The 17165-nt window shown below is 47.3% G+C and overlaps 8 protein-coding genes across 8 annotated transcripts; 4 read left to right on the top strand and 4 right to left on the bottom strand.

The window, feature by feature from the left end:
* Window positions 1-1323: 1323 nt before the first annotated feature.
* Window positions 1324-3810, top strand: PAAG_01502 (hypothetical protein; the record flags this gene model as incomplete). The annotated part of the gene is made up of 4 exons (XM_015844363.1): window positions 1324-1340; window positions 1462-3198; window positions 3323-3448; window positions 3564-3810. 4 exons carry the CDS (start codon window positions 1324-1326, stop codon window positions 3808-3810), a joined length of 2127 nt encoding a protein of 708 aa, XP_015701271.1.
* A 290-nt stretch (window positions 3811-4100) lies between these two features.
* PAAG_11286 (hypothetical protein) lies at window positions 4101-4747 on the bottom strand (the record flags this gene model as incomplete). Its single annotated transcript, XM_015846960.1, has 4 exons — window positions 4101-4281; window positions 4360-4460; window positions 4528-4596; window positions 4652-4747. 4 exons carry the CDS (start codon window positions 4745-4747, stop codon window positions 4101-4103), a joined length of 447 nt encoding a protein of 148 aa, XP_015703382.1.
* An 824-nt stretch (window positions 4748-5571) lies between these two features.
* Window positions 5572-6015, bottom strand: PAAG_11285 (hypothetical protein; the record flags this gene model as incomplete). The annotated part of the gene is made up of 2 exons (XM_015846959.1): window positions 5572-5770; window positions 5873-6015. 2 exons carry the CDS (start codon window positions 6013-6015, stop codon window positions 5572-5574), a joined length of 342 nt encoding a protein of 113 aa, XP_015703381.1.
* Window positions 6016-6870: 855 nt separating this feature from the next.
* Window positions 6871-8211, bottom strand: PAAG_01501 (hypothetical protein; the record flags this gene model as incomplete). Its single annotated transcript, XM_002796447.1, has 1 exon — window positions 6871-8211. The coding sequence occupies one exon, from the start codon at window positions 8209-8211 to the stop codon at window positions 6871-6873; it is 1341 nt and encodes a 446-aa protein (XP_002796493.1).
* Window positions 8212-9489: 1278 nt separating this feature from the next.
* Window positions 9490-10348, top strand: PAAG_01500 (GTP-binding protein SAS1; the record flags this gene model as incomplete). The annotated part of the gene is made up of 3 exons (XM_002796446.2): window positions 9490-9519; window positions 9640-9907; window positions 10026-10348. 3 exons carry the CDS (start codon window positions 9490-9492, stop codon window positions 10346-10348), a joined length of 621 nt encoding a protein of 206 aa, XP_002796492.1.
* A 910-nt stretch (window positions 10349-11258) lies between these two features.
* PAAG_01499 (hypothetical protein) lies at window positions 11259-12531 on the bottom strand (the record flags this gene model as incomplete). Its single annotated transcript, XM_015844362.1, has 2 exons — window positions 11259-11956; window positions 12000-12531. 2 exons carry the CDS (start codon window positions 12529-12531, stop codon window positions 11259-11261), a joined length of 1230 nt encoding a protein of 409 aa, XP_015701270.1.
* A 643-nt stretch (window positions 12532-13174) lies between these two features.
* PAAG_01498 (AAA family ATPase) lies at window positions 13175-15523 on the top strand (the record flags this gene model as incomplete). The annotated part of the gene is made up of 2 exons (XM_002796444.1): window positions 13175-14695; window positions 14780-15523. The coding sequence occupies 2 exons, from the start codon at window positions 13175-13177 to the stop codon at window positions 15521-15523; spliced, it is 2265 nt and encodes a 754-aa protein (XP_002796490.1).
* Window positions 15524-15905: 382 nt separating this feature from the next.
* On the top strand, window positions 15906-17150 carry PAAG_01497 (hypothetical protein; the record flags this gene model as incomplete). The annotated part of the gene is made up of 3 exons (XM_002796443.2): window positions 15906-16250; window positions 16387-16492; window positions 16564-17150. 3 exons carry the CDS (start codon window positions 15906-15908, stop codon window positions 17148-17150), a joined length of 1038 nt encoding a protein of 345 aa, XP_002796489.1.
* Window positions 17151-17165: the final 15 nt, after the last annotated feature.

Here is a 17165-nt window from a genome sequence, read left to right as displayed (position 1 = left end):
TCAGAAGGGTTCGAGGATCTCGGATAAGTGCTGTCCTTCAGATAAATCCATTTCATACAGTGGTGATGATAATTTCGTTAGAATTCGGTGATCGTTCAGAGGATTTTCTTTGTTTGTGCCTTTCCAAAAAAGGGGGTCAGAATCGTGATCTGGGGTCTTTTTATATCCATGACCACCCTGGCTGCGGTTGATTCAGCCTCGCCTGTCGGCTGCCGGCCTGGTAGTGGCTGATTTAGCGGTGGTCGACCGATTCCGCCTCAGTGGCCTATTTTACCTCAGGAGAGGGGGCAATTTCCTTTGAATCAGCCGTTGCCCCCGCTCCCCTCCATGAACTCCTCCTGGGGCCCTGTCGGCCGAACTCGGTTCGCATTCCAACCAGGCCTACTGCAGAGGTGTTATCATCAGGACCAGTCTGGCATGATACTACGACTTGCGTCATAGGCGAAATATCTGGCCCCTCGGTGCATTCGCACCTCGGTTTAGATATGCTATCGATGTGATTCAAAGGTGGGCTGATTTCTCCCAAATCTCTGGGAGGAATACGCTGTTTATATTAGCAAAATATATAGGGAGACGTCGTGGTCTCTCGCTTAGTCGAGCGTTACACGTTATATGGCTGTTATGTAAGCAAGAGCGGCGGAATGTTCACCCGACCAAAGGTCGGAAGAATGTTACGCCGGAAACCCAACGCTTTCTGTAGAGTGACTGATTTTTATTAAGAATCCACTGACCGCAGCATGACTGTATAGAGCAAAAACAAGGTCAAAATCGCGTTATTTGATAATGGTGAAAGTGACTATAAAGATTCAAAGGTTTGTTTATTTCTAGGGATTCCGAGATCACTATCTGGAATGTCACGAATTTTCACTTGGTTTTTGCAAAAGCACAATAGTGGCAGTAATTCGGCCTTGCACACCAAACATCCCGGTGAAGTTAATTGATATTTCCGCTTCAAGCTCATCCATGCTCACATCTAGTTTTTAAATGTTTGAAAAATTGGGAGTCTTACATTTCAGATGAATCATTAAGTCAAGCAACCTATCATATATATCTACATGGTCTATTCTATGTGTAATTTTAAAATGTTTAGTATATAATGTGAATATCTCATTGATGAGTTCGTATCACATTATTCCCTAAGGAAGTCAGCCTTGTTTTTGCTTCCTCGATGTCAAAAACAACGTAAATCTATTCTGTAACTAATTAATATATGCCTGTTTTAACATGATACCCAATACCACCTCAATACCGTCAATTCCCTGACTACCTACATGAGTCCGGATAGATAATCCTTACCTATCCTGTAGCCAGCTATCCAGCAGAATGTCCATCGTCTCCGAGTATGTACAGGACAATCTCTATGCCTCTATCCCATCCCCATAGCCTCCCCCATAGAGAATGCTATAGATATACCCAATTATATACTTACCCTATCCGCTGTCCATGCTAATCAATACCCAGCCAAGTACGTCGGCTAGATGCTCAAATTGACAGGATCCAATTGCACATCTCTGAAGCAATAGCCCAGCAGCCCGCCGCAGCCGCATCTCTACTAGCAATAGGCGATGACTCCTCCTCCTCCTCCTCCTCCTCCTCCACCACCACTACCACCACCATTGCAACAACCATACACACCTTCGCTACAGTCGCCAGAGCTCTCTCCGTAGGCTCCCCTTCACACCCTTTGTTGACCCGCTCCCATCTCCTCCACCTCCTTCGTCAATATATCTCCGTCCAGACCGCAGAGGTTAAACCCACCGAGACGGAAGAGAAGAGAGAACAAGAACGAGTACGAGAAGATGCCTACATCACAGACCTCGAGTGGATCGTTGCCGCAAAGGCCACAGTCCAGACCCTGGGCCTCGTCATGCGCGCACTGCTGGAAGAAAGCATGCCCCTAAACGATGGCATCTGGTATTGGGACGAAGTCCTTAGCTCCCACTTCTACACTGGTTTATATACCATGCAAACCCTTCCCCTGAGACTCTGGGAGCAGGCGCGGGATATCTTCCATACATTCCAGCTGCAGAGACAGCAGCCGCAGCTGCAACAACAGCTTCACCATGCTGGGTCCTCTGTGGCAGTGAGTTTCACGGACCGCTGGAGGGATTTCTACACAATCGTCCATCAGAATATCAGGGAGCGATCCCTGGTGCGGGCTAAGATGAGCCTTTTCACCCCCTTTGCGCTCTGTAGGTCGCAGGTGCGTGGAAAGAGGAAGCAGCTGAAGAAGATGAGGGAGATTCATGCATGTGCTATTGGGTTGTTGGTGGAGGAGGGGTTGGTTTTTGAGATGGGGGATGAGAGTGGCGGGGATCAGAATGCCCACAGCCATACGCACGGTTCTGATCACTATCGTGGTAGTCATAACGATGAGGCCGATAACGCCTGCTTAAACAACCTGGGCGACTGGAAAGACACCATCAGCCGAACCGTCATCCTCCTCCGCACCGTTCTAGAAAACATCGGCACCCTCGACGACAACTCCAAAATCACCCTCTTCGAAGACACCATCTTCACCACCGTCTCCCACCACCTCCCCTCTGCCACTCAACCCTCCCACATCTTCCACCAACTCCTCCACATCCTCGAAACCTCTCTCCCATTCCACCACCACTCCACCAAAACCCGCCTAAACGCCCACAGCTACCCCTCCCGCCTCATCCGCTACTGGATTCCTGCCACGACCCTCCTCCTCTCCCTCGGCACGGTGCTCAACACCCTCACCAATAGGCGCGAGGAGCTCTGGACCTGGCTGACGGAGCTGGGCGCGACGACGGTCGACTTCGGCGTGAACTGGGTTATCGATCCACTCAAGCGGCTTGTCGGGACAATTCGCCATGATGAGAGGAGTGAGGTGGCGATTATGAGTAGGGCAAGTTTGGAGGCTGATCGGTCGAGTTTGGAGAGGATGGTTGTGGATTTTGCGATGGATGGGCGACATCAGGGTACCTCCTGGTCACAGGGGGATGCAAATGCGAATGCGGATGCGGATGCGCTGCGTGCTAAGGTTCGCGAAGGGGATTTGACGCCTGTGCTTGTGGCGTATGAGAGGGATTTGAGGAGGCCGTTTGTGGGCACGGTGCGGGGTGATCTGGTGCGGGCGTTGCTTATACAGATTCAGAAGACGAAGGTGGATGTTGAGATTGCTATGGGGGGGATTGATGCGTTGTTGAAAAGTCAGGAATTGGTGTTTGGGTATGTATACTATTTCATCACTGTTTTCCTTGTGTGGCATGGTTTTTTATTTTATATTTATATATATATATATATATATATTTGAAATGTATATTTGAAATGTACGCTGACGATTTTTGGCCAGGTTTGTCGGACTTACGCCTGGCATTCTTGTTTCGTACGCGGTGTTTTCGTGGATCTATGGGATATTTGGGAATAGGGCTGGGTTGAGACGCGGGAAGAGGGAGGGTGAGATGACGCGTGCACTGAAGTATGTAACCAACTACTTTTTTCTCTCCCCCCTTCTCCCCTGCCCCCAAAAAGTGGGTGAAAGAAAAAGGAAAACCTCGTCCTGTCCGTCTAACACGACCTACACCTCACCTTAGCGCTGTCGACCGCGTCCTAACCGCCTCCACCACAACTCACGATGGCATCCTCTCCTACAAAGACCACGGCCTATTGATCTACGAAACAGACATTCTCGACCAACGGGCTCAGAACCTCTTGCCTGGAGCTACGTATCATGAGTTCAAGGAAGATCTTAATGAGTTGTTGAATGTGAGGGTTGGGGTTGTGAGGCAATTGAGGGTTTTGGAGAGGGTGAGATGGACTTATGCGAAGTGGACGAGGTGAGGAGTAAGGGGGAGTTTTTATGTGCGTATTTGGAAATATGTAGAAAATGTTTTGCTTTTCATGTAATGACGTAAAAGTATATATATATATGATGATTCCGCTTGATAGAGATGACATGGGAAAGGGGCTGCGGCCGCTATGATGTTATGGTAAATCTTGTTTATGTGGATTTCTCTTTCTTTCCTTTTGGCTGGGCTGGGATTGGCTGGGTGATATCCTCATGCCAACAATTCTATCAAATGATAGACCTGCATGTTCACCATAATAAACCCCGATTTCGGGTATTGCTTTCAAAGAAGCTCCATTAATCCAAGGTTTGTCAGTAACGGCCGGTCCCCCCGAAGCATCCTGAAGAGGACATTGACGATCTCCAATTTGGAGTGTTCAATGACTTTTTGGTGGAGGTAGGGTAGCTGCGGACAGAGACTCGAGCGGACGAAATCATTCAAAGGTCTGAAGCTTCCATTCTTCCTGTTTCCAAAACTGTTAGTAAGTCGATAGAATTCAATGACCAGAGCTACCCTATTCACACAGGATCAGCTAACCCACATTAGACGAAAAGGAGAGTCCGAGTGAAGCTTCAAGGCCACCCAATCCTTCGCGATAGTGCCCCGAGAAACAACGCAGCGACCAAAGTTTGTATAGTTTCTCTAGAGCATAGCCGTATATAATGGGAGAAAAAATATCACGACCAACGAGGAACAAGCCATTGCACACCAGCCCCAACTTTGGATACCCAATTGTGGTACGCTTGCCGTCATGAAACAGAATATCGACACTCTCTAACTTGGGGATTGTTAGTTAAGTATAGTAGTTGATTTTGATATTTTGTCGATATTACGAGTGAAGTAGAAATGTTTATTGCCATTGCCAACTGGGGTCCCAAGTCGATTGGTCGCACTGGAACCAGAGATTTGGGGGAGGGTGTACCTCCCATGATATCCCGTCCAGGGGCGAAGTAGGTAGAGGTCGCTTAGTTTTTAAAGTTCCAACGGACTTGAGAGGGAGTCAGTAATTCTGTTTATTCTCCTCTAGAAGTTTTCAAGGGGCAGGGCAAGAAGGCTATTTGGAAAATTCACATTGTAAGACACGTTCAAAACATCCGAAAGTTCGCCTTGATCCTATTCATTTTTATCCGTAGTGAAAGATGTGTATTAGAGCCACCCTCCTATATGTTATTGGGGATCTCACCTGGAATTTGTCTTAATTTGAATGGCAAATATCAACGAATCCCAAAAATGCAATGCGTAGGCCCGTCCAAGATCCAGGAATAACTTGAACGCAATTGTGTCCTTTATACCCTATTCAACTGAACAACTGTCCATCCGAATGCCACACAAATAATCCCGATGCATTGCACCCATAGGCTCAAAGAAAATAGACTTTGTAAATCACTTGGCAGCTTGCAGAGAGACAAAATGTAAAGTCACCTGAGGAGCCTGGGTGATAGGTGACAATGAAATCTCCTTTTCCAGTTCACTGCAACCAAACGAATTTGAAGATGGAACATCGGGTTATATAAGACCTGAACCACGAATTTAGTTTTTATGTCTCAGGACTCGATCTACACATTCCCACACCAGACAAAAACCCCCCGGTGCGAGGGTATCTGTATTCCGCATATTCAATGTTGCGAGAGAAATTCTGACGCGCTCGCTAATAGTAAATAAGGAGCCTTCGGAAAACTGAACATCACATGTCACAACCTATGGCCTAGAGAGATCCAAACGCTGGTGCTCGCACTTCGAGAGTAGACCTTTCCTAAATTCCATACATCAGTAAGTTTGGGAGGTGGATGAAAATCTCATCCAAGATTTCGGGTGGAAGATTGACAAAAATGCCTCCTTTCCTACGGCGTTGTTCACCATCATCTTCGGGGTCAATCTGTTCCATCCTGTGATCGATACCTTCATCGAAACGGTCCGGGGCAAACCCCGGCACAGTGTTCTTCTCTTTCAATCTGAGCAAGAAAGTCGCTCAAATCCATAGAGCATCGGAAAGTGCTTAAGACATTCATCGGCAAATTCAGAGAAGGATGTAGCCTTTTGCACAACACGCCAACATGCTTTGTACCAGACTAATTCCCCCTTGAAGGGGTACTGCACGTTGTCTGGTATCGGTGTTCAGCTCAGTGAGCGTTGACTTGATGATCTCCGTGTTGGTACGGTGCAGAGTCTGGAATTCTCTCTGCCACGGTCCCTCCATTGTTTGGGCCCGTAGGCTTGACCTGAAGCCCACCAAGCGGACAAAAGCAGCCTAAGCCCGTTCTTACATCAAAGTATTGAGATGGGACGATGGGTGGATATCTACCGGATTATCACTGAGGGAAGAACGATTCCAAGGGAGCAAGTTTCAACTCCTGTTGATATATGAACATTTTGACCTTGTTCGAGCTGATATAGCACCCTTAATACATGCAAGGCACACACCGCCCGTTAGCTATAGTTGCTGAAGGGCTGCAAGGGCACCGGGTGAAGATCCAAAAACCTTTTTTTTTTAAAAAAAAAAAAAAAAAAATGAAAGTGGAAGAACAGAGCTCGATGATTTTCAATTGTCTTATTGTGCAATTAACTAGTTAAGTCATGTTCAGTTCTGGATGACTAATCCTAGCCCATAGTTATCCGTTTCTCGCGCTCCATAATTCAGTTATTTAACTATCTAGGTGACTTTTAGTTAATTTACGACTTTGGCACAACTAAATCAAAGGAAAAGTGGACGAATGGTAGTATTAGCAAAGTAGGGCCAAAAGACAAACACTTTATATTCAACGATACGGCAAGGAAGAGGCCAGGTGTGGCTTGAAGCAGAAAACAGATGGAAAATAGGAGAATATAACGATGAAATATTAAGGAGCGAGAGGTATGTCATTTACTATTCTGACCTGAACCTAATAGATACGCTATAGCTACCAGAATACGAAAAGGACAGTGAGACTTTTAAGCCCTGGTTCAAAAAGGATTCAATGCTGAAAGCCGCTGGGTTTTCCAAGGTCATTACCTATAGAAGACTGCCGACAGTAACACCTAAGGAATACTGAGCAGCTACAAAAGCCAACCATCCTCACAGGCCCGGAATCTGCCCATTGCGGAACAAATTCACAAAAATCCGATGATCACGCTGTGCCTTCGCACCATACTCATGCGCAAACTTGACCAGCAACTCCTCAAACCCTTTCTCATCCGCCTCGATGGCCTTGTTAATGGATTGCTCCGTGGAAAACGGAACTAGCTCCGAATGTCCACTCTCATTATCTGCCGCTGCATGCATCGTGGCCGTAGCCCTTCCCAAATCAGCAACGATGGCAGCAATGTCCTGCGGCTCATTAATGTCCGACCAGTCGAGGTCCACTGCATAGGGGGAAACCTCTGCTACCAACTGGCCGACGCCATCAAGTTCGGTCCAACCAAGCCACGGGTCCGCATATGACTGCAGGGCCCGCTGCGAGATCACAGTCCGGTGTCCCTCATGCTTAAAGTAGCTGCGGATGGCAGGGTCAGAAATGTGAGCTGAAGCAGCCGGGACCTGCGCTTGCTTCATGTAAATGATGATATCGTTTTCCAAAGCGTCGCTGTTCCCTTCGAGGAGGAGGTTGTATGATGGCAGGCCAGCTGAGCCAATGCCGACGCCGCGTTTGCCAACGATGTCCTTGACCCGCTGAGCCTGGGGACGGCTGCGGATGCTTGAATCAGGTAGCGTCTCCTTGTACTGGTCGAAGGCTCTGAGGACCTTGGCTCGCGTTTTGTCATTAAGTTGTATGGTGCCAGCGCCCGCGCGGAAACGACGATCGAAGTCATGGATCTCCGTCTGGCCATTGAGAAGGCCAATGCGGGTGTTAAAACGCGCGTTTCTTAGTGCGTCAAGCATGGGGCCCTTGGCGGTGTCCAACTTGAAGCCAAGGACATATCCGTGCTCGTCCTTGCAATTGCCGTTCACACCAGTGGCGAGGGCCTTGATACGCTCACGGTACGCAGCAGCATATGTGTTGACTAGGGTGGTAATCTGGCTATCACTAAGAGCCTTTGCGTAGCCAATAAGTGCAATAGAGGCGACGAAGCGCTTGACGTCCCAGGTGAAAGGGCCAATATAAGCTTCATCGAAGTCGTTAACGTTGAAAATCAGACAGCCCTGGCTGTCCATGTACGTGCCGAAATTCTCTGCGTGCAAGTCGCCGTGGATCCAGACTCGGCTGGTGTGCTCGTCGAGGTAGGGACTGCCCTTCTGTTCGTGTTGCAAGTCATTATAGAACAGAGATGCAGAGCCGCGGTAGAAGGCAAAGGCTGACGCTGCCATTTTACGGAATTTGACTCTGAAGGCAGCTGGGTCGGCGGCAAGAAGCTCGCCGAACGCTTCATTAAAGACACGGAGGATCTCTTCCCCGCGTTTCTGCTCTTCCTCTGACATGGCTACAGGTATGAAGTTGTTATTAATTGGGTAGGTATTGTCGTTTTTGAAGAGCTGGTTCTTGATCTCTTTAAATGCCTGAGAGTATGTTGGGTTCCTATTACTTCGGTAAGAAATCAAAACTGTGATGGCTAACTTAGGGTGTAAGGCACTCAAAATATATTAATGTACCATGCTACCCCTCATCCACAGAGGGGGGTAGTGAGAATCCTATATCGGATAGGATATTCTAAGAGGATTGCTGGCATTAACAAGCTTCCATTTAGCTTTGAGTTGCGATTCCCGGCCGTCTCTGGGCGCCATATGCTGAGTCCAATTTTGTGGGTCTGTCCAGGGTGTCAGAATGATATTTAGCAAAAGTTTACTCGAACAACTGGAGGCCGGGGGGTTTTAGCATCTGTTGCATGGCATGGGCAAGTCAAAAATATATAAAAATGAAGTGCAAATGACGGTTTCAGCAATTCAATTATTGGTCCAACCAGTGAACTATCTAGTTACCTTCTGTGGGATAAATTGTCACAATCGCAACGTTTGAATACATTTCGAACAAGATCTTGGATTAGGAGCTTGGATTGAATATGGAGGATACTTATAATTGGTTTATTATTCATTCTTTGCATCGTAATATGCAGAAAAGTTGCAGATATAAAAATGGGCCCGCAATCTGCCGCCTGAGGCCATGAGTTAATTTACGTAACCAACAGAGCGGTACCTCGATTTGTATAGATTGGGCAGGCAAACACGAGGTACCACCATATACTGCCGGCCTCCAGCTCCCTTCGGCAGACCAACTAAAAACAACCTCCACCACCAAACCAGTGTCAACCACCAACCACACCAACCATCAACCACTCACCACTCACTATTCATCACTCACCAGCCAAACCATACTTAACCGGGAGCCTGGTGTTTTGTTACTCCGCTGCACTCTATCATGCTCCGTTTAGATACTCCATTAATCAGTCAATAACAATATCCTAAGCAACACTCTCGCCGCTCTTTTGCCCTCCCGCGCTCAGCCTCCAGTTTCGAAGACAGTACTACGCTCTGCCAGCCGTTTCAAACCAACTCCCCGTTCATTCGGATCCCGACAACACATACAGATTGCCTCCCTGTACCAGAGCTAAAGCTGAGTCAGGTCAGGTTTTCGACGGCAACTTCTCTCGTTTCTTGCAGGATTCATCCGGTCCTGTATAATCCCCTTCACAAACCTCTCCACGCCTCGATCCCACCGCTCACAATAATCATCTTCCTCCCCTTCCTGCTTTGGATATCGCCATGGCCGGTACACGAAATTACGATTTTTTGGTATGTACTTCTGCTCCTGGAATGACAATACTCACTCCCTCAAACCTCCGAAAATTGATTACTCCCCTTGGTAGTGCTGTTTTCTTGTTTTTTTATTTAACTTTATACCCGTGAACCCAGATCAAACTCCTGCTCATCGGTGATTCCGGCGTTGGGAAATCTTGCTGCCTATTGCGCTTCAGCGAGGATTCGTTCACCCCATCTTTCATCACAACAATTGGAATTGACTTCAAAATCCGGACGATAGAACTCGACGGCAAACGGGTTAAGTTGCAGATATGGGATACGGCTGGACAGGAGCGATTCAGGACGATTACCACGGCTTACTATCGCGGCGCCATGGGAATACTTCTGGTCTACGATGTGACCGATGAGCGGTCTTTCAACAGTGAGTTTCACCTCCCTTTGAATGCACCTGCGTTGATGTTGGATCGTCTATGGATTTAATATTATGAAATGCCCCTTCTAACGTTTGTTTTCTTCATTTTTCTCAATCTCCGCCAAAGACATCCGAACATGGTTCTCAAACGTAGAACAACATGCAAGCGAAGGGGTTCATAAAATGCTTATTGGCAACAAATGCGACTGGGAAGAGAAGAGGGCCGTATCGACGGAGCAAGGCCAGCAGTTAGCCAATGAGCTAGGCATCCCGTTCCTCGAAGTCTCCGCCAAGAACAATATCAACGTTGAAAAGGCCTTTTATACACTCGCATCCGATATCAAGAGAGTCATGGACACAACTAAGTCTGAACAAGCCGGCTCCCAGGGTGTTATTATAGACCATCAAGGAGGCGGGGTAGGTAGTAATCTTGGGGGGAAATGTTGTTAGAGTGCATTTGTTTCTTCTTGTTTGCAAGTGGATTATCAGCATGTTTTTCATGCTTGCTGTTGTTTTCCCTCTCGCTTCTTTCTATTGCTCCTGTTCTATTTAAGGGACACAAGTCTTGTTGCCAGTGCACACTGCCCTTCAGCTCTCCCCCCTGCAGCCGATTAAACTCGGCTTTTACGTATGACGTCGTCAAGTTCCGCACCTACTTCCCCCTATCTCCCCAGCAACTCGCGCCAATCCGATCCATCATCACCTTTGACATTCTCTTTCCCTATGTTGCTTTCTGTGTGCCCTATCGATTTCCTTCTTTCGATACGATTCTATTACTGCGTTTCACACGTTTCTTTTTTATTTTTCAGTTCTCTGTTTCCCTATTTTTTCCCCCTCATATTCGTTTATGTTTATTCCTCTAGAAGGCGTCATCTCGTCTTTTTGCGCGCTGTTTTTTGTTTCATATATTCCACACAGATATCCGCCTCTCCAGAAGTGAACCTATTTTGCGTCAATTTAATGTAAAGAGTTACCCGATTAACGCAAGTGTGGCTGATATTGAATCACGATATCTTATGGCAATGCAAATCGAAAATTTGGTGGCTGTTGAAAGTGTTCAATGTTATGGGTTGTTTCTCATCGTGTATGTCAGGCATCGTTTCATATCTACAAAGCATGCTACTACACATTGATACCCATATTAATACCTAACATCTTGTCTATTATGAATGATCGATGCCATTAGTGACATTGAATATTTTCATTTAATATATCGATCTCTTAATGTACAATGGTTAATGCGGGTTACGCTCAGGTAAGAAAAAAAAATAGTACTGAAAAAACATATATAAAATTACATATATAGGACTACGGTCACCGTGGTTCAAGGGTCCATGGTCTCCTTTCAAAATAAGTTGCATCAAAATATATCGCCTTCAAATAAACACTCAGCCTTGATTATAGGCGGTGGATCCGGATAATTTGACAACGAATCCAGCCTAGGGAACACACTCCTATGCCACGTGCGGACAAACCTCTTAGCCTCAGCCGCGCTCTGGAACGCAATGCGCCAATTCCCCCCCCTCCCCAAAACATCGTCCTCATCCGGGGTTAACATCTCGTTTGACAACGGGCCGGACAGCGAGGTAATCGTATCCTTATCTTCAATCAGTTGCCATGGCGTCCGCCTATTCTGCCCATCCCACATAAGCAATCGACGGACGTATTCCTTCTTCAGAGTGAAGAGGTACTGGTTCTCGAGCCACAGGCGAACCGGGAAACCTGCTTTGCCATCGATCTGCTTGGATGCCAGGCTTTTATGAAGATCGATCGCGTCTTGGATTTTGTGATTGAAGGGTGCTAGGTGGGCAACTAGGGAAAGTCGCAGCCATGGTGCTGTGAGTGTGTAATCGCTTAAGCGATACTGATGTGCACCGCCAGCGATGAAGTTGGGTGGTGGAACAATTTTAGTTAAGGGGAAGGTGGGGAGATTGTCTCGGGCAAATTTGTGGAGGCGGTGGACTTTATCCTGGAATTCCTTTGCGGAGGCGGGGCTGGAAAATATCAGGATCCATGTGTTCGAGCGCCGTAGGGTATCTTGAAAGCGCATGGGGATTACTATATACCATCCGCAGATGTATGTTGTTAGTTTTGCTCATACCTTTCTTGATAGGAAATACATCCCATGAACTCTCGTTCACAAACGATAGAGAGGAAGTCCCACTTTTCTCAAGGCCTCTGGCAGCTCTCCATTGACGAAGATATTTCCCCGGTCCCAATATTGACACGAAGTCACGTTCATCAAGACAAGCCGGGGCGCGAGATAGCACAAGAGCCGTTTTATGCTTCTGTTGACTTAGTTTCTCATTCGTGATACATATTTGACCGAGCTTGTTTATTTCCACACCCGTGTCATCCGACTCAGGTATTGAAGCCAGCCCAAACGCTTTAAGTAAATCGGCATGTTTGAGGGATATTTCGTCGGCAGCAGATAACCACCATTTATTTTGGCTCGATGCGCCGGGCGATTTGACGTCCGCTGTAACACCTTCTACAGAGGGCTCGTCGGGTGTGGTTTCATGTATTCCCTGTTTCCCTTCAGGCGGAGCCGATGTAGATAGCCGTCGGCATTGCGGTGATGGCTTGAGAGAAAGAGTCCGTATGTATGCTGAGAAACGAGTAAGACGGAACATGTTGGGCGGGCTACGACGGGGATAGAAGGCCCATTATCATTGTTGGGATTCGGGAGGTGGAAGAATTTATCGCATCGGATGGTCAGTTTCCATGCCTTTATTGCGCTCCCAGTGCTCCTGAGACAATTGTAGCCCTGTAGATGGTAAAAGGGCTGTTGAGCAATATCATTGATGCAGATATAGAAATGTGATGTAGGTAATTAATTGAATTTGGTAGTTAGTTGTAGCACCCGCTTAGTTATCTGACCTGAGAATAAAATGGTCAATCTTAGGGTTGTTGGACCTTTTTATTTCTGCCAACACCCGATGAGAAGAACAGAACAAGCACGACAAACGACAGAGCCTCTTACATTTAGCCGGGCTTATTACCTACCTGCTTGAATTACAATCTAGAGTATCCGGCGGCGCTCTATAATAGCCTTACGCAAAAAGTTACCAGGTATATCTAGCCCTATTGTATCTCTTAACGAAATATATAGTCTACTGACATCTATCTGCTCAAGGATGGACAGTGTTGAAGCTTCGATAATTCCTTTAACGTTACTGTTAAGCAAACTACCGATCAAAACTCATCTGGCCTACTTATTCTGGCTTTTGGAAGTGCGTTTTCAATCACGATCGATATCTTGAAGTGGGGTTCGTAATGGCGGTGGAGCCACCCAAGTTCACGGTGCGACCGTTGTTGAAGCAGCCTAGAAACGACCAGAGAGACTCCTTTCGTATCTGTCTCTCCCCTTCCGCCTTGCTACTTGTGAAAGTCCGAGCTGGCGATCTATGCCGGTTGGAACTGGCTGGAGGCTCTCCAAAAACCGCCATCGCATGGACAGCCCCGGAGAAAATACAAGATACAATTGTGCAGACTTCAAAAGTTCTACAAGATCTATATGGATTTAAGCTGGGAGAGAAGGTTTCGATTTCTAGAGAGAACGAACCGTTAGAAGATATAGCAGTTGTACGTCTTGAAGAATGCACCGATGCCACGAAACTTTCTGGCGTGGGTCCTGTTCAGGAAGCTGACAGGGAACACTGGGCATGGGGTCTTGAATATCCCTTGTCAAAATGTGAAGTTTTATCAAAAGGAATGATGTTCGACCTAGAGCTCAAGGGTATCCGCAGAGCTTTTAAGGTCGTGGAAATTGAACCGCTCATCCAGGGTCGAAATAACACGATCTTCCACTTCACTGCAAAGTCTAAGGTGCTCGTTGGGCAGGCTTTACAACGTCAGACTCTACCGTCCTCGCTTGTCGTGACATCATGCGGGCTGGGTGGACTTGGTCGACAAATGACGCAAATCAATGAGCGGCTTCGCGACTTTACTATTCAGGAAAATAAAGTAACTATGCCATCTTTTTACAGAAATAGCGGCGGAATTCTGATCTATGGCCCGAAAGGTACGGGGAAGAGTGCGCTACTTTCTAATCTTGCTGCCGCGGGTTGGAAGAAGGTGCTCACCATCAATAGCTCTGTGCTGAATAAAAACAGGGGAGATGGAGAGGTTCTATTACGCAAGACCTTCTCCGAAGCTGTTCAGTCACAGCCGTGTCTTATTACTATTGATCAATTGGATTTTCTCGCTCCCAAAAATACCTCTAATGATCCCTCTATTTCTTCGGCATTGTGCGAAGCCCTGGATACTATACAAGATACGAAAGTTCTTGTGGCTGCATGCACACGCCACCCAAATGATGTTGATGATGGACTGAGAACCCCCCATCGATTTGGTGTCGAGATCGAATTACCAGTTCCGACAGCCGAGGGTCGAGAAGAGATTTTATTGGCTATTCGTGGTACTTCCGCTGTACCAAGTGACAGTCAACTGGCGAAATTGGCGGAGCGAACTCATGGATATGTCGGTGCCGACCTCTTTTCATTACTGCAGCTTGCGTGTAGAAAAGCACAAACTCGACAAATACTACAATTGGAGCAAGGGGGACCCAGCGAGCAGCATGTCTTGGACGGAGCTGTTTCTTCCTCCGATGTTATGATTCCAGATGAGAATCTACTTCAAATTGATGATATAGACATATCACTTGCTCTTCAAGAAACTCGCCCAACGGCAATGAGAGAAGTTTTCCTGGAAACACCGAAAGTGAGATGGAGTGATATAGGCGGACAGCATAAAATTAAGAGGCGACTTCAGAAGGCTGTAGAAAGACCCCTCAAGGTGAGTGCATATAGTCTAAATTTATTCTTCTGATCTCGCAACGTTTATTGTGTTTTCACAATGACTAACATAACTGACCTTTAGTTCCCCGATCGAATGAAAAGGCTGAACATAAGCGGTAAAAAGGGAATTCTGCTCTACGGCCCTCCTGGCTGTTCTAAAACACTGACAGTAAAGGCACTGGCAACCGAAGCTGGGTTGAATTTCCTGGCAGTGAAGGGCGCTGAGATCCTGAGCATGTATGTTGGGGAGTCGGAAAGGGCGCTCCGAGAAATATTTCGAAAGGCGCGATCAGCCAGTCCAAGCATTATATTTTTCGACGAAATTGATGCGATTGCTGCGCGACGAAGCAATGGCCCGTCCCAGGGTGGTATCAACGTGTTGACGACTTTGCTCAATGAGATGGATGGAATTGAAGAGCTGAAAAACGTTCTTGTTGTGGCGGCAACTAACAAGCCGGAGGTTCTCGATCCTGCGCTCATGCGCCCTGGAAGACTGGATAATATTCTCTATGTTGGACCTCCAGATTTTCAGGCGCGGAAAGAGATTCTAAAGATTTGGTTTAGTAAATCTGAGGTTGACGATGAAGTTGACATTGACAGGCTGGCGCAGGTGACCGATGGGTATTCTGGGGCGGAGATGGTTAGTATCTGCGAGACTGCAGCAGACAGTGCGCTGGATGAGGAGGAAGAAACTGGCCTGGAACAGAAGATAGCATGGAGGCATTTTGAACATGCATTGAACCAAGTCCATAAGCAGATATCTGAAGCTGTGATCGAGGGCTATGAGAGGTGGAAAGATGAGCTAGAACTCCAGCTTCCTCTATGAAGAGGTGGAATGAATGAATTATAACCAAATATTACTACTGTTTATTCAATGATGTAATTCTTTTATATTTCCTATTATTATCTCTTGATTTGTAAACAAATGGAAATAAATTCATAATGTTCTCTCAACCCCAGCTGCTGGAGCCGTCCAGGTCACGTGCGTCCAAAGAACCTCAAAGTCGTTTCCCTTCCAGATCAAACCCTGGAACTTAACAACAACACCTTCAATCACTACAGAATAACAAGCAAACAGCTTTGCTGAAGCTGTTAACGCGTGCATTCTTTAGCGCAGACTATTTATTTCAGAACATCGTTATTTTCCATTTCCATAGTCCTTATTCTGCTAAGAAGGGCTATAATTTATATGACTGCCTGAAGTGGCGATGCCATCACGATCGCCTTCGCCGTCTCGCGGGCGGTCTCCCTCTCCCGCTCACTCTCGGGGCCGTCGCAGGTCGCATTCCCCTGTGGCTTCACGTTCGTCACGTCGATCGCACTCCCGCCGCTCACATGTTTCACTCTCCCGCTCCCGCTCCCGCTCGCGGTCGAGAACCCCTGGCCCGGGTTTGTCGCCAAGACGTAACGGACATCGGGATGCAAGCAGATCCCCCTCACGAAGTAGAAGTCCCACTCGAAGCTTAAGCAGAGGCCGCAGCGACCGCAGATATCGAGATAGAAGCTACACGCGCAGTCCGAGCCGGGGTACTCCTCCCCGAACAAGTTCGAAGGTGGGTTGCTTTGTCATTGATCTCTCAGCGTGTGCCTCTGCACAATGAAGCCTTCCATCCCAGCTCTCAAAATTTAATATGGGAACATGGATATATTATTGTCACGTTACACTTTTGAGGCTAATGAAGATTATAGATCGTTGTTGAGAAGTTAACCAAGAATGTGAATGAAAACCATTTGCGCGAAATCTTCGGGGTATACGGAGAAATACAGAACCTGGAACTGCCAATGAACCCACAGTGTATGTGATTGAGAATTTTCTTCTATTATCATTATATGAGACAATTCTTTGTCTGACAAGCAAGTATGCAGTTATGACAAACCGAGGAACGGCGTATATCTTGTACTACGAAGCAGCAGATGCGGAGGCTGCGATCTCGCACATGCACGAAGCGCAACTTGATGGTGCTGTCCTCAACGTTTCTATCGTACTTCCGCGTCGCACGTTTTCCCGCTCTCCTCCCCCTGCCCGGAACAGGGCTGATTTTGGACGATTTGATCGACCTGCATACGGAGGTAGGGGATACAATCGAACGTCAGGTCTGGATACTGGGAGAGCACCGCCACCCGGTCGATATCGGTCTCCTCCGCCGCGTCGTGGTTCCCCACGGCGCTTTCAAGGTCCTCGTGGCATGGAAAGACACGATCTCTATCGCCCGCGCTCAGCATCAAGATCCCGTTCCCCACACGGCCGGTCGCCTTCTTATTCGTCACGCTCACGTTCCAGATCGCCTCTGCCACGGAGAAGGCCATATCCCAGGGACAGCCCCCCTCGTCGTAGGAGACGGGACTCTAGTTATAGTAGCTATAGTGACCGGAATAGAAGTCGAAGTCGAAGCAGAAGCTTGAGTAGAAGCAGAAGTCCCAGTCGAACTCGTTACGGTGGAGGCAGGAGGTAGCTTTTTCCTGGAGCA

Source organism: Paracoccidioides lutzii (assembly GCF_000150705.2).
Source record: "Paracoccidioides lutzii Pb01 unplaced genomic scaffold supercont2.3, whole genome shotgun sequence".
In the NCBI taxonomy this organism is placed as follows: Eukaryota; Fungi; Ascomycota; class Eurotiomycetes; order Onygenales; family Ajellomycetaceae; genus Paracoccidioides; species Paracoccidioides lutzii.
The sequence above is the reverse complement of the archived record's forward strand: the minus strand, read 5'-3'. Positions and strand labels throughout refer to the sequence as shown.